This window comes from Abrus precatorius, unplaced genomic scaffold (genome assembly GCF_003935025.1).
Source record: "Abrus precatorius isolate BTA unplaced genomic scaffold, Abrus_2018 Scaffold3, whole genome shotgun sequence".
NCBI classification, from domain to species: Eukaryota; Viridiplantae; Streptophyta; class Magnoliopsida; order Fabales; family Fabaceae; genus Abrus; species Abrus precatorius.
The window spans coordinates 8,114,475-8,126,233 of record NW_020874373.1 but is presented as its reverse complement, the minus strand read 5'-3'; the positions used below and the strand labels follow the sequence as shown (position 1 = coordinate 8,126,233).

Sequence of the window (11,759 nt, the reverse complement as noted above, 5' to 3'; positions counted from 1 at the left end):
TTTCCATCCTAGCCATGGGTGCATATACCTCATCATAATCTACTCCAACTTTTTGTAGGAAGCCCTTTGCAACTAGCCTGGCCTTATATCTGACAATCTCACCTTGTGGATTTACTTTGGCTTTGTAAACCCACTTCAAATCTATTGGCTTCTTATCTACAGGCAGCTTGGCCAATTCCCACGTTTGATTTTTCTCAATGGATTCAATCTCCTCTTGCATCGCTTTCAACCACCTATCATCTGCAACAGCTTGCTTAAAAGTAACAGGTTCAACCTTGGCTAAGAGTGCATAGTGCACAAAGTTTCCCTCTGAGGTGATTGCAGCCTCATAGAACAAGTCATAGTCCTTCAAATGAGATGGTGACGTTCTAGAAGATCTCCTTAGATTTTCTCCTTGATCAGTAGACCCTTCATGAGTTGCAGCAGATTCACTTCTTAAAGACTCATCATCCAGCTGAAGTGTGATATTTCTTTCCTGCAAGGGCAATCCAAAAAAGAAGCGGCCAGAGGAGACATTCATTAATAACGGATCTCGACCCCTCACCCGTACTGATAGGAATGACGGGCACTGCATCTTAAGATGCCGAAGCCGAGGAACTGAACCAATTACTTTCTTTACTTTACTTTACTTTACTTTACTTTACTTTACTTTAAAGGCTGGCATCCCAGACTGAAAAAGGATCAACTAGGAAGACTGGGCAGAAAAAGATCTTCTTACCCGCAGTAGCGACAATCAGGAACACTACTTCTATAAGAAATATGATTTTCGCCATTTTCCTTACAATAGGGGCATTGACTTCAGTCTCAACTAGACCTAGACCCAATAAAGCTCGAAAAAGCAGGATTGCTTTAATGGAAAGAACAAAACGGAAAGGACAACCAAACGAAACCGCTAACAGCAGAGGGCAGTATCCATATATAGTAGAGCTCGCTTACCAGCCGAAACCAGGCCGGCTAAGTTCTGTTCTCATCAACCACCACATCTCTACTTATAGCAGCTTGTCCTATCTCTGGGTCAAACAACTTATACCCACCAGTTGTATGATAACCAATCAGTATTAATGGTACCCCTTTATCATCTAGCTTTCTCCTCAGCTGATCTGGTATATGCTTATAGCATACTGAGCCAGATACCCTCAAATGCTCAACATTTGGCTTAACTGTGGTCCATGCTTCTTCTGGAGTGATGTTCTTTAACCTTTTAGTGGGAGTCCTATTCAAGATGTAAGTAGCAGTCAACACAGTCTCACCCCACAGAAATTTTGGCAGCTCTTCACTTTTCAACATGCACCTCACCATGTTCAATATGGTTCAATTTTTCCTCTCTGCAGTACCATTGTGCTTTGGTGTATAGGGAGGGGTTATCTCGTGTACTATTCTCTCATTATCACAGTATTGCTTGAACTCTGCTGATGTGTACTCACCACCTCCATCTGTTCTCAACAATTTCAACTTCTTATCACTTTGTCTCTCAGCCATGTGTTTGAACTTTTGAAACACTTCCAGAACTTCATTCTTTTTCTTGAGTAAGTATGACCACGTTTTTCTAGTCCAGTCATCAATGAATAGAACGAAGTATCTACTACCTCCTAGAGTTTCAGTTTGTATGGGCCCGCATACATCTGAGTACACAATTGCCAACTTCTCTGATGTCTTCTGAGGTAAGAAACTTTGAAAACTGCCTCTGGCTTGCTTGCATTGGACACACTCCTGACATACTGCTTTAGGGATATTAACCAGTGGTAAGCCATTGACCATTGTGTATTGGCTTAGCTGGAATAAGTCTTTGAAATTTAGGTGCCCAAAGCGCAAATGCCACAACCACTCCACTTCTTTTCTTGCTGTAGAAAAACATTGGTGCTTCACAGCTTTCATGACTACACGAAAAGTCCTATTTTGTGACAAGTTTGCTTTAATAACCAATCTTTTACTTTGGTCAAATATGCCGAGGCTATTATCCTTCATCCTTATCACAAAACCCTTCTGTAAAAGTTGGCCTAAACTCAGTAAATTGGTCTTTAGCCCTGGCACGTATAACACTTCTTCTATCACAACTTCTCTGCCATCTGTATCTCGAAGAACAACTCTGCCAGACCCTTCTGCCATTAAACTCCTATTATCAGTAAACTTGATTTTCCCATCAAGCACTTCCTTCATCTTCACAAACCACTCTTTCTTTGCAGTCATATGGGTCAAACATCCTGAGTCTATATATCATGACGCATCCTTTGATTCATCTTCATTCGTTCTTGCCATCAGCATCACTGCTTCAGAGTCAGACGTGTTGTCCTGTGCCAGATGAGCTTGGTTCTTGGGTTTGTTCTTTGCACCATCACCCTTCCAACATTCTTTGGCAAAATGCCCAAACTTCTGACAATTAAAACACCTGACTTTCATCTTATCAAATTTCCACTCCTTTTCTCCATCAGAATTAGCCATAGCCTTTTGACTTTTGCGTCTTCCAAACTCAGTCACGCCTTCATTTTTCTGTTCTTGTGAATCTTTATGTTGGTATTACTCTTGCCTGACTTCTTGAACAATTTTCCCTTTCCTTTGTATGATGAACAAGCTTGCAAGACTTGTTCTTGGCAAATACGTCGTTCATTCATTCTGTATTTATGCGACTCCAATGAATGTTGCAGCTCCTCAATCTCCATAGTTTCCAAATCTCGTGTTTCCTCAATAGCAACAACCACGTGATCAAACCTAGGTGGCATAGTCCTCAAGATCTTGTCCATGACATTCTGATCTGAGATGTTACTTTTGCAAGCCCGCATTGCATTGACATGTTCTTGAACCTTGTCAAAATAATCTGCCACGGTCTCACTCTCATCCATGGTCAGAAACTCAAACTACCACCGCAGGGTTTGCAATCTTACCTTCTTGTTCTTGTCCCCTTCACCATAAGTCTTGACCAAGATTCCCCAAGCTTCTTTAGTAGTGGCTGCCTTTGAAATTTTGTTGAAAATCTTTGGCGTTACACACTGATAGATAAGGTATCTGGCTTTACTATCCAACTTTAGTTGTGCTCTGTGGTTCTTCCTATCTTCCTCTGTGGCCTTGGAATTCAACTCTGCCACAACGGGCGTATTTTATGTACTGTCCGTTGTGGACTGACCTATGCTATTGATACTATAAAGGGTTTTTTTAGAGAGAGACAATGCAAAAGTAAAAAGTAATGTCATGTTTTGTGATAATAGTACATTCCTTTATATAAGTGTCAGAGAGAGTAATATACAAAAAAAACAAAAACAAAACAAAAATAACAGAACCTATATCTGTCTTATAAAACAGTTCCTAATTTTAGCTTAACTATCAACATAAACAACCCAAAGGAAGCTTAATAGAAGCTTCAAGCTTCAAATTCATGGCATTCACAATCTGTAACTCCAATTTTCATTTATTCTCATAATGGACAAACGTCGAAATACACTTATCTTAGCTCTTTGAATTTATCTCCCTAGGAGAAATAAAGGCTCTCCATCAAACCTCTCTTCTCCGTACAAATACTTATTCACCATTAAATAAATTAACTTTAAGAAAGTCGGAAATTTTAGGCCAGAGTCTTTCATCTCCCCCAATTCATTCCATAATTTTTGCAGGACTTACTTATTACATGACACGAGATTTGTTTAAGCAAAAGTTCTGAATAATTTTTATTATTTTTGTCTAATTTCTTTGAGTAATTTCCAATTTATTAAGCAAAAAAAAAAAACTTCAAATTCTCACGCAAATTAAAGAGTCTAAATCTCATTACATGCAGAGTTTAGTCATTCTTTCTCCCTGCGGATAAGGAGAACTAGAATAAAAAAACATATACCCAAATAATTATGTACATTTTTTCACGTGGTTGAAGGTAAAAAAACGAGTTTAAAAAGTACTGAAAGGACGCCATGTAACACATTACCTCCGTACACGGCTACATATAAAGCCACACATACCCTGCGTTGACTTGACAGCTAAACTTCGTTTTGATGGGCCAACCAATACAGGTTTTAACATTTTTTCTCAGTTCATGCAAAATCAAAACGTTACCCGTTATTAATTTATCAATGATTTGCGTGAGTTTTTAATAGTGTTATGTCATGTTAAAAATTTAATTTATTATTCTGCAAATTTTTTAATAATTTTAATAACATTTTATTTATTTTATATTTATTAAAAAACACAATTTTTATATTATTTTTATGTAAAATATTATGAAAAAATATACTCACCAAAATTTACATATAACCAAATTAGGCTACAGCAGTTGATGCATGCATAAGCTTCTCTCTCTCTCTCTCTCTCTTTCCTTTTTTCATAAAAAAGTAAAAACAAAAGAACCTAACAAGCATGCATTACTAATACCAAACCGCGCAGCTTAGTGAGCAATAGCATATGACAGACACCAATTTTGATTTTTGATATTGATGTTGTTTGTTAAAATGATTTGCTAATGCTATGCAGTTCCCGAAGCTCACCTCTTCTTTTGATGATGCACAATTTTCGTCTTCTTGCACTGGACATAGGAACATGTGTCTCAGTTGGAAGGGAGTGAGAAGGGTGTGTTTGTGTCGACCCATGTGATTTTGGAGCCTCATGCTTCCTTCCATCTACTCATTAGTCATTAGTGAAGACTGCACTGCTTTTTTCCGTTCAGTATGCTGTGATGGATACCCCAAACCCCATCCCTGCCACTGCCACAGTTTAAGTCATTCGCTTTGATTCACTTCTCTTCTCTTGCATTACAGAGCTAACTGGCTTTTCTTTTTTGGCTCTTGTGAGATTCAGGAATTACCAGCAACATGAGTTTGTATGGTAATGATAAAAGCAAAAGCAACCCTTTTGCAGATAGCGGAGAATTTCTTGAGCAGGTTTGGGCACACAGGAGAAGAGAAGGAAGCAACTCTGTGACACAGAGGAGAGTAGAGGGTCCCTCTACCCCTGGTAGACCCGTTTTCAGCTTCAACAACAGTGTTTCAAGAAAGAGCTTCCCTTCCAAATGGGACGATGCAGAGAAATGGCTCACAAGTCATGACTCCCCATCTCATGCTGTAAAGGTATGTCAAACTTCAAATATCAGCAGGCAAATGGAAGATTTTGCGGACAAATCGAGAGTCACAGCAGAAAGGGTGACCAAAGCATCTTTGGACCACCATCACTCACTCCACGCTTTTAATGGGATCTCATACTCCACAGACATTGTATCAAAAGGTCCTATTATTATGCTCATCATTATCACTCCCTTCTCTTTACTAAGTTTCAAGCTCCCGCTTATTTTGAATATTTAAAATAAAAAATTCTTGTATAATAGTTTGAGAATTGTTTTTCATGATTTGTAAATGCTTTTGCTACCAAATCTGATAGATATGACTGAGTTCAATTCTATAACGACCCGTTGATAGATAGTGTATTCCATTTACAATGCAGATAAGTTCACAGACAGCACAGAGCCCATTTTCCCAAATTTCAGGGAAGGGTTTCTGTTTGGAAACCCAACTGGAGAGGCAATGAATGATGCATGCACAGAAGTGGTTCATAAGGATGTTGGCACGGAGATGAGTCCTCTTGGAAGTTGTACAACTTCGAGATGCCACACCCCATTCAAGAGTTCATCCCCTCCTCGCCATAACACTCCTGCAAATAGGTCAGGACCATTGTCCTTGCCAAACCACAATAACACTACCTGCACCATCGATGTTATTCGGCTGGAGGAGTGCCATTTCGCTAAATTGCAACTAGGATCGGTCACATCACATTGGAGCTCAAGAGAAGAGGAGGAAGAGGAAATATCAAAAAGCTTGAGACATAATCATAGCCGAAAAGCTGAATCAGACTGCAGAGTCCCTACATGGGAAGAAGAAGAAAAGACCAAGTGCTGTCTCAGGTAAATAAATCTTAAAGTTGTCAGATATAGTAGTTTCTAAGCTTTATCTGATGTGTATGGCTGGACTGAAATGTATCTAAGTTGCAGGTATCAGAGAGAAGAAGCAAAAATTCAAGCTTGGGTAGATCTCCAGAATGCTAAAGCCGAAGCACAATCAAGAAAGCTTGAGGTATTTCTTTTTCTTATAAATTATGGTTGTCAATAATTCCAGTAGAAACCGTTAGTAGTTTGCAATATAAAGCTACTATTAACCCTTCACTAGATATTGTTTACCAGAACATAAGAACTTAAGTCCCTTATTCTCTAAATTATGCCGGTAATTTATCGAATCAGGATATAAATTATGCTTAAAGCTTTTCTTAATTAAACATGACAAAAAAGTTTTCCTATTGGCTGGTCTTCTTTCTCCTCCATTTTGTTGTTCCTTGTTTTTCGCGTCGAAAATAATAACAGGCAAGTACACAGTATCCTTACTTGAACCGTAGCTTTTATGCTTCCAACAAGTTCTTTGACTATTCATAAATTGTAAGTCCAGATTAGAAACCCAAGATGATTTGCATTTAAATAATGCATATACAAGTTGGCAGTAAGTTGGTGGTTTGAACTTTTGACTACAATCCAAAGTGGTTTGCTAGTCGTGCTGTTTGCTTCGTCCTCGAGCCAACCCCAGCTTAAGGACACCATTCTCATTTTTATTTTCTCGACCAGTTCACACTTCCTCTATCTCATACAGATCCATATTTATGCTTCCCTCTCTCAATAAGAACTATAATCCCATATGTTATTCTGTTCCCAATATTATATTAAGGAGCAGTGCAGCACATGTGATTGTTTTGTTTAGAAATTCGTAGGAAACTTGGAGCATATGAGTTGAGTTGGCGAATTATAGTCCTATTTGCCACCATTGATTTTTTTTTTTTCCACTCCTTTTTAACTTGAAATAAAGTGGATGGTGATTCTCGCACTTTTATTTGGTGTAGAACGGGTTTAAAATTGTTTGGACAGATTAAAGGTTACAGTGAGATTGAATTACAGTGTATTGTGCGAGGAATAGGGAAAGGAGGAAATTTATTATATATAATTTGATTCTTAGCCCCTACAACACCGTTTTTGTCTCAGGGATCACTTTTCACCCTGTATTAATTTTTTACGATTTATAGGAGTGAGTTTGTGTGTACGAGTGTGTAAGTAACGCTTAGCGCAATTAACGCCTTTTAAACGTGTAGGATGCTATGTTCTGTGTGTTATTGAAAAGCGCAAGTTTGCTTATAAAACAATACAGATTATCATTAGCTTCAAACAATGTTCAAAAGCGATGAAACTAAGAAATCTCGTTGAAACAATTGTTTTAGGTGAAAATACAAAAGATGAGATCAAACTTGGAAGAGAAGTTGATGAAGAGGATGGCAATGGTTCACCGAAAAGCTGAAGAGTGGAGAGTATCAGCTAGACGGCAGCACTTGGAGCAAATCCAGGAGTCCACTGAACAAGCACAAAAGATCATGAACCAGTATAACCCACTAGTTTCTGGCCACAATTTATGTGGTTGCTTCCCCTGTAGTAACAATCATTACTAAACATAATAAAATATCCATCCCTTGCCTTAGCATACTTTGTGGCCTCTTTTACCTTAAAATGTTACATTCAATAACTCAAGGAAATGAGTCAACTACTTTAAAAAGAATCTTAAGGGTTTCGAACAAATATTCAGTAAAAGAGACGTGTTCGGGTAAAGTAAAATTATATGTAGTCTACGGATGAAAACTCAATGTTCCACTTTGCAGAATGACATAATCGAGGTTGTTTGGGGTCTCTAGTCAATGTCCAATGTAATGTAGTATGGGTGTGGTCCATATTAAGGTTACAAGGTGGGCTCAAACTGGACAGCAGCGTCCGGCAACCACTCAGGGCCTTGGATGAAGGATTGGACGGTGAATGTCCCTGCCTCTTCTTCTGTGAGAGCGGGCTTATAACCGGGCCATTTAACACGCTGTGAAGTGTCTGATCCCGGCCCAGTATTTTGGTATTCAGCATATAGTATAGTGTTTGGAGGGTCTTCGTTGGGGTAACAGCTTGTCCAGCCGGCGGGGTTCACGAAAGAGGCAATATCAGAGTGCATAATAACAGTTGTGGAGTAATCTTTCCAAGGCCTACCAAGGTATGTGGGAGACTGAAGATCGTGGAGCGCAGAGATTGAGGACTTGTGGATTACAATGGCAGTGTTCTGGTTGGGATCGGTTTTGCCCTGAGCAGTGATGGTGTTGAACTGGTTTGCTAAGGGTTGTCTTGGCATGATATTGCAGTTCTGTAGCACAACAGCTGCATTCCCGAAAATGAAGTCAATGGTTCCAGTTATGTCACACTCACGGTAGAACTGTCTGTTCGAGTGGGCATATAGAGTATCCTGGAAACCATCGAATGAACACCTGTAGAACACTGAGCGATCCGAGGCAGATAGCATTGCCACGCCCTGTTGCTTCTCTGCACCTGCACTGTTTACAAATCCTATGTCCTTCCCGATGAATCCCCTTCCCTTCACACCTGCAAATTCAATTTAACATAAATTATATTATATATTATTTCACGCTATGAAATCAACACAAAAAAAGACATTAGAAAGAAAAAATATATATAAAACAGTTATTATTTTATTGGTTGATTCCCAGGTTGGTATTGTTTTTTCGTTACACCTCTTTCAGAATTCCATCCTTGGAATACCACAAGGGTAATTTACAAATTATAATCTTCACTGCCAAAAAGCCAAGGAAAATCAAAATGAGTCAACGTCAAATTTTTAAGCTGAAGAAGTGGCCATCTTAAGCCACGTCAATTGTCCTAAAATGGATGGAGGCCTGCAGGCATGAATGAGGCTACGGGGCCATGTTAAAATATCAAACCCACTTTTTTACTTGACAAATTCTAACCATTTTTTCGGTACTAGATAAGTTTTATTAATTATTTCAATTTCATTTTAAATTTAATAATTTTAAGTCTTAATTTGATAATTCTCTTTTATATTTTTATAAATTTAACTAATAATTAAAAATAAATTTAAAAATATGCTTAGAAAATTGACAATGTTTTTGGTACTCAATATAACGTTTTGATAAGCCAGGATTTTCATCAAACTTGTTTCATTGACGCACGCATTTAAAGTGAACTTTTTGTTCTATTTCGATGGATCTTTTCAACTGTTTCTTTTTTAAAATTAAGATATTACATATATATATATATATATATATAATAAATAAATAAATAAATAAGAATGATTATGGTTAAAAACGAAATAAAGAGAAAGAGAATGGATGGTTACCGAAAGTGGCAGTCTGAAAAGTGGGGGTGCCGTCGACAAAGTTCCGGCTACCGGAGATGATGGTCTTACTCTTGCCATCACCGTAAATCATGACATTCCAAGTATCCGCATCCAAATCAATGTTCTCCTCATAAGTCCCTTCCTTCACATATATCACGAACCTCTTCTCGCTCCTCTTTTCCACCGCCTCCACCGCCTCAGTTATCGTCGAATACTGTCCGCTCCCGTCCTTCGCCACCACCGCATCCGCCGTCACGTGGCTTTCCTGCAGCAGCCTCCGGTCCATCCACTCCGGGAAACCCCCGAGCAGTCTCCGGTGGACTGTGGCATTGAAGTTGGAGAGCAGGCCCAGAATTTTAGTGACAATGGCCAAGCTGTTGCTGGCGAACTCCGTGGAGTTCTTCATGTCAGTTTTCAAATCATAAAGAATGGCGTTAGCGTCGCTTGAATTCAACTCCTGCAGAGCATCTAAGCAAGTGTCTTGGTCGGTTATGGCTGCGCTGAGCCAAGTCTGAATGTCGTTGACCTTGGTCGCAGGAAGGAGGTCTTGGGCGCCAACCAGGGAGGAGATTGAATCGTTGAAGCGAGAGATGGCATCTTGGAGGAGCATTTCACAGACGTGGATGGCCTTCTGCAGGCGTGAATCGCTGGCGTTGCGTTGGAGGTTGGAAAGGTAAGGGGAGAGGTTGGAGAGGGCATTGGTCGCAACGCGGAGGGAGAGGTTGAAGAGGTGAGTAGGATCCATGGTGTTGGTGTTGGGGAGTGAGGAGATGCTTGAGAAGCAGGAATTGGGGTACTGTGTTACGTTGCATACCGCTCTCAGAGAGGACGCCGGGGCGGATTTGTCGGCGGAGGAAGAGGTTTGTTGGGCGGTCCCTGCAACGGCGGCAATGATGATGGCGACGAGCACTATGGAGGAGACGGCGAGGATGATGAGACGCTTGCGTGTCTTCTTCTTGAATGCTTGTTGCTCCACCTCATCCACCTTGCCGTTTCCATTGAACGAGTTCATGGAATCCATTCTACCCAACACTTTTGCTGATGATACCTCCAAAGCTCAATGCGTCAACTTGCAGGTTGTGAGGGAAGGCTTCCCTTGCTTTTTATAGAAAGTAGGGCATGACGTTGTCTTCTTTCTTTTATTTTAATGTTGGTTTACGGATAGTAATATATAGAAGACTGGTTGTTGCATTTTATCTATGTTAAGGTTAATCAAGAATTAGTATACATCTATATTAATTTTATATAATTAATATTTATAATGATCACCTTAGAAGGCCACAAGGTGTTAATTTGGTTTTCATTTTGATAATTAGCAGATCTGGATAATTTACATGCAAACATCTATCAGTTAAATCTAACAAATATTCACCTCTAATGACATGCATAAGTTATGGGATTAGCGTATGGGATAACATTTTAACGCCGTGTATACTAATACTGTATAGTATGTATCTTTCCCCAAATAGGAACGTTCCATTTGGCAAAGAGGACTTAAACCTGCTCCTTAAATATTGCTATTTTAGTATTGCAGGCAAGGCCGGATTGGGTATGCCAATATACAACACATAGTATATACACATTTGGAAATTGTTTCATCCCCTGACATTGACAAGCACAGCTGCATAGAAGAAGGTAAGGTGCTCACATACCTGGTTCTTAAAAAATGAAAGCTTTATCCTATTATTGTTTGGTTATGGCAATTGAGCAGATTGTCTACTATTTATTTTCCTATTGATCTTGTTCTATTATTTTGAACGATGTGTTGAGAATTAGATACTCTTAATGTGGTCTTAGTTATTAGGTATTGTAATTGATTGATAAAAACACAAGATCAATTGGGTTAAGGGATTTAGAGTATCAATCTTTCATTTTCGCTCTCAATCAATTGTTTAGTTATCAAGCCCGATAAATTTCATGCGTTGCTTGGTTATTGTCTTGCATGTCTGTGTCTGTTTGAAGTGATAAAATTTCATGGTGTGATTATTAGGTGTTAACAAATTAAGTATGTGTGATCAGTAAGTCAGAAGAAATATGAATTGTAAAAGAATTGACAATTTTAATGACTACACCGGGGAAACTTGGCCCGAAGCTTGCCGTAATTGAATGTGATTGTCTGGACCTTTTTTTTCTTTATAAAAGAAAATTTTAAGTGCAAAATACGAAATTTCGAAAAAATTACAGGAATATGATTCTTTTTTTAACAATTTTTAGTATAAAAGTATCAATAATTGTTATTAGTGATTTAAATTTTTATAATAATATTTTTTTTTAGTTTTTAAATATTTTTATAATTTTTTAATGGAATTTTTTTAGATTTTAAATTTTTTTAATATTTCTTAAAAATTGCAAATCAAAATTTTTTATAGTGATTTTTTTAACCTCCGCACGTGCACCAACAATCTTTAATAATATTTTAAAATCTTTATATTTTTGTAATTTTTAAAAAAATTTCATATATGAGTATATAATTGTTCATGCTCTTAGAATACTTTTCTTGATTTTTTTTCTTTCATTTTTTTATCTTAATTTAATCTTTATATTTTACATATTTATCTAGATAATTAAAAACTAACA

General features: G+C 38.2%; 2 protein-coding genes across 2 annotated transcripts; one reads left to right on the top strand and one right to left on the bottom strand.

Moving 5' to 3' along the window:
* Positions 1 to 4,787: 4,787 nt before the first annotated feature.
* LOC113862102 lies at positions 4,788 to 7,446 on the top strand. Its single transcript, XM_027495244.1, has 4 exons — positions 4,788 to 5,196; positions 5,413 to 5,869; positions 5,957 to 6,038; positions 7,222 to 7,446. The coding sequence occupies exons 1-4, from the start codon at positions 4,788 to 4,790 to the stop codon at positions 7,444 to 7,446; spliced, it is 1,173 nt and encodes a 390-aa protein (XP_027351045.1).
* A 284-nt stretch (positions 7,447 to 7,730) lies between these two features.
* LOC113863795 (pectinesterase 3-like) lies at positions 7,731 to 10,203 on the bottom strand. Its single transcript, XM_027497511.1, has 2 exons — positions 9,183 to 10,203; positions 7,731 to 8,410 (listed from the first exon to the last, which is right to left on the bottom strand). Exons 1-2 carry the CDS (start codon positions 10,201 to 10,203, stop codon positions 7,731 to 7,733), a joined length of 1,701 nt encoding a protein of 566 aa, XP_027353312.1.
* Positions 10,204 to 11,759: the final 1,556 nt, after the last annotated feature.

Excerpts from the sequence above, each read along its gene's own strand:
- LOC113862102 (XM_027495244.1), top strand. The coding sequence starts at position 4,788 with ATGAGTTTGTATGGTAATGATAAAAGCAAAAGCAACCCTTTTGCAGAT. Across the intron at positions 5,870-5,956 it reads AAGACCAAGTGCTGTCTCAG|GTATCAGAGAGAAGAAGCAA; the intron begins GTAAATAAATCT and ends TCTAAGTTGCAG. Across the intron at positions 6,039-7,221 it reads CACAATCAAGAAAGCTTGAG|GTGAAAATACAAAAGATGAG; the intron begins GTATTTCTTTTT and ends CAATTGTTTTAG.
- LOC113863795 (XM_027497511.1), bottom strand. The coding sequence starts at position 10,203 with ATGGATTCCATGAACTCGTTCAATGGAAACGGCAAGGTGGATGAGGTG. Across the intron at positions 8,411-9,182 it reads TTTTCAGACTGCCACTTTCG|GTGTGAAGGGAAGGGGATTC; the intron begins GTAACCATCCAT and ends TTGAATTTGCAG.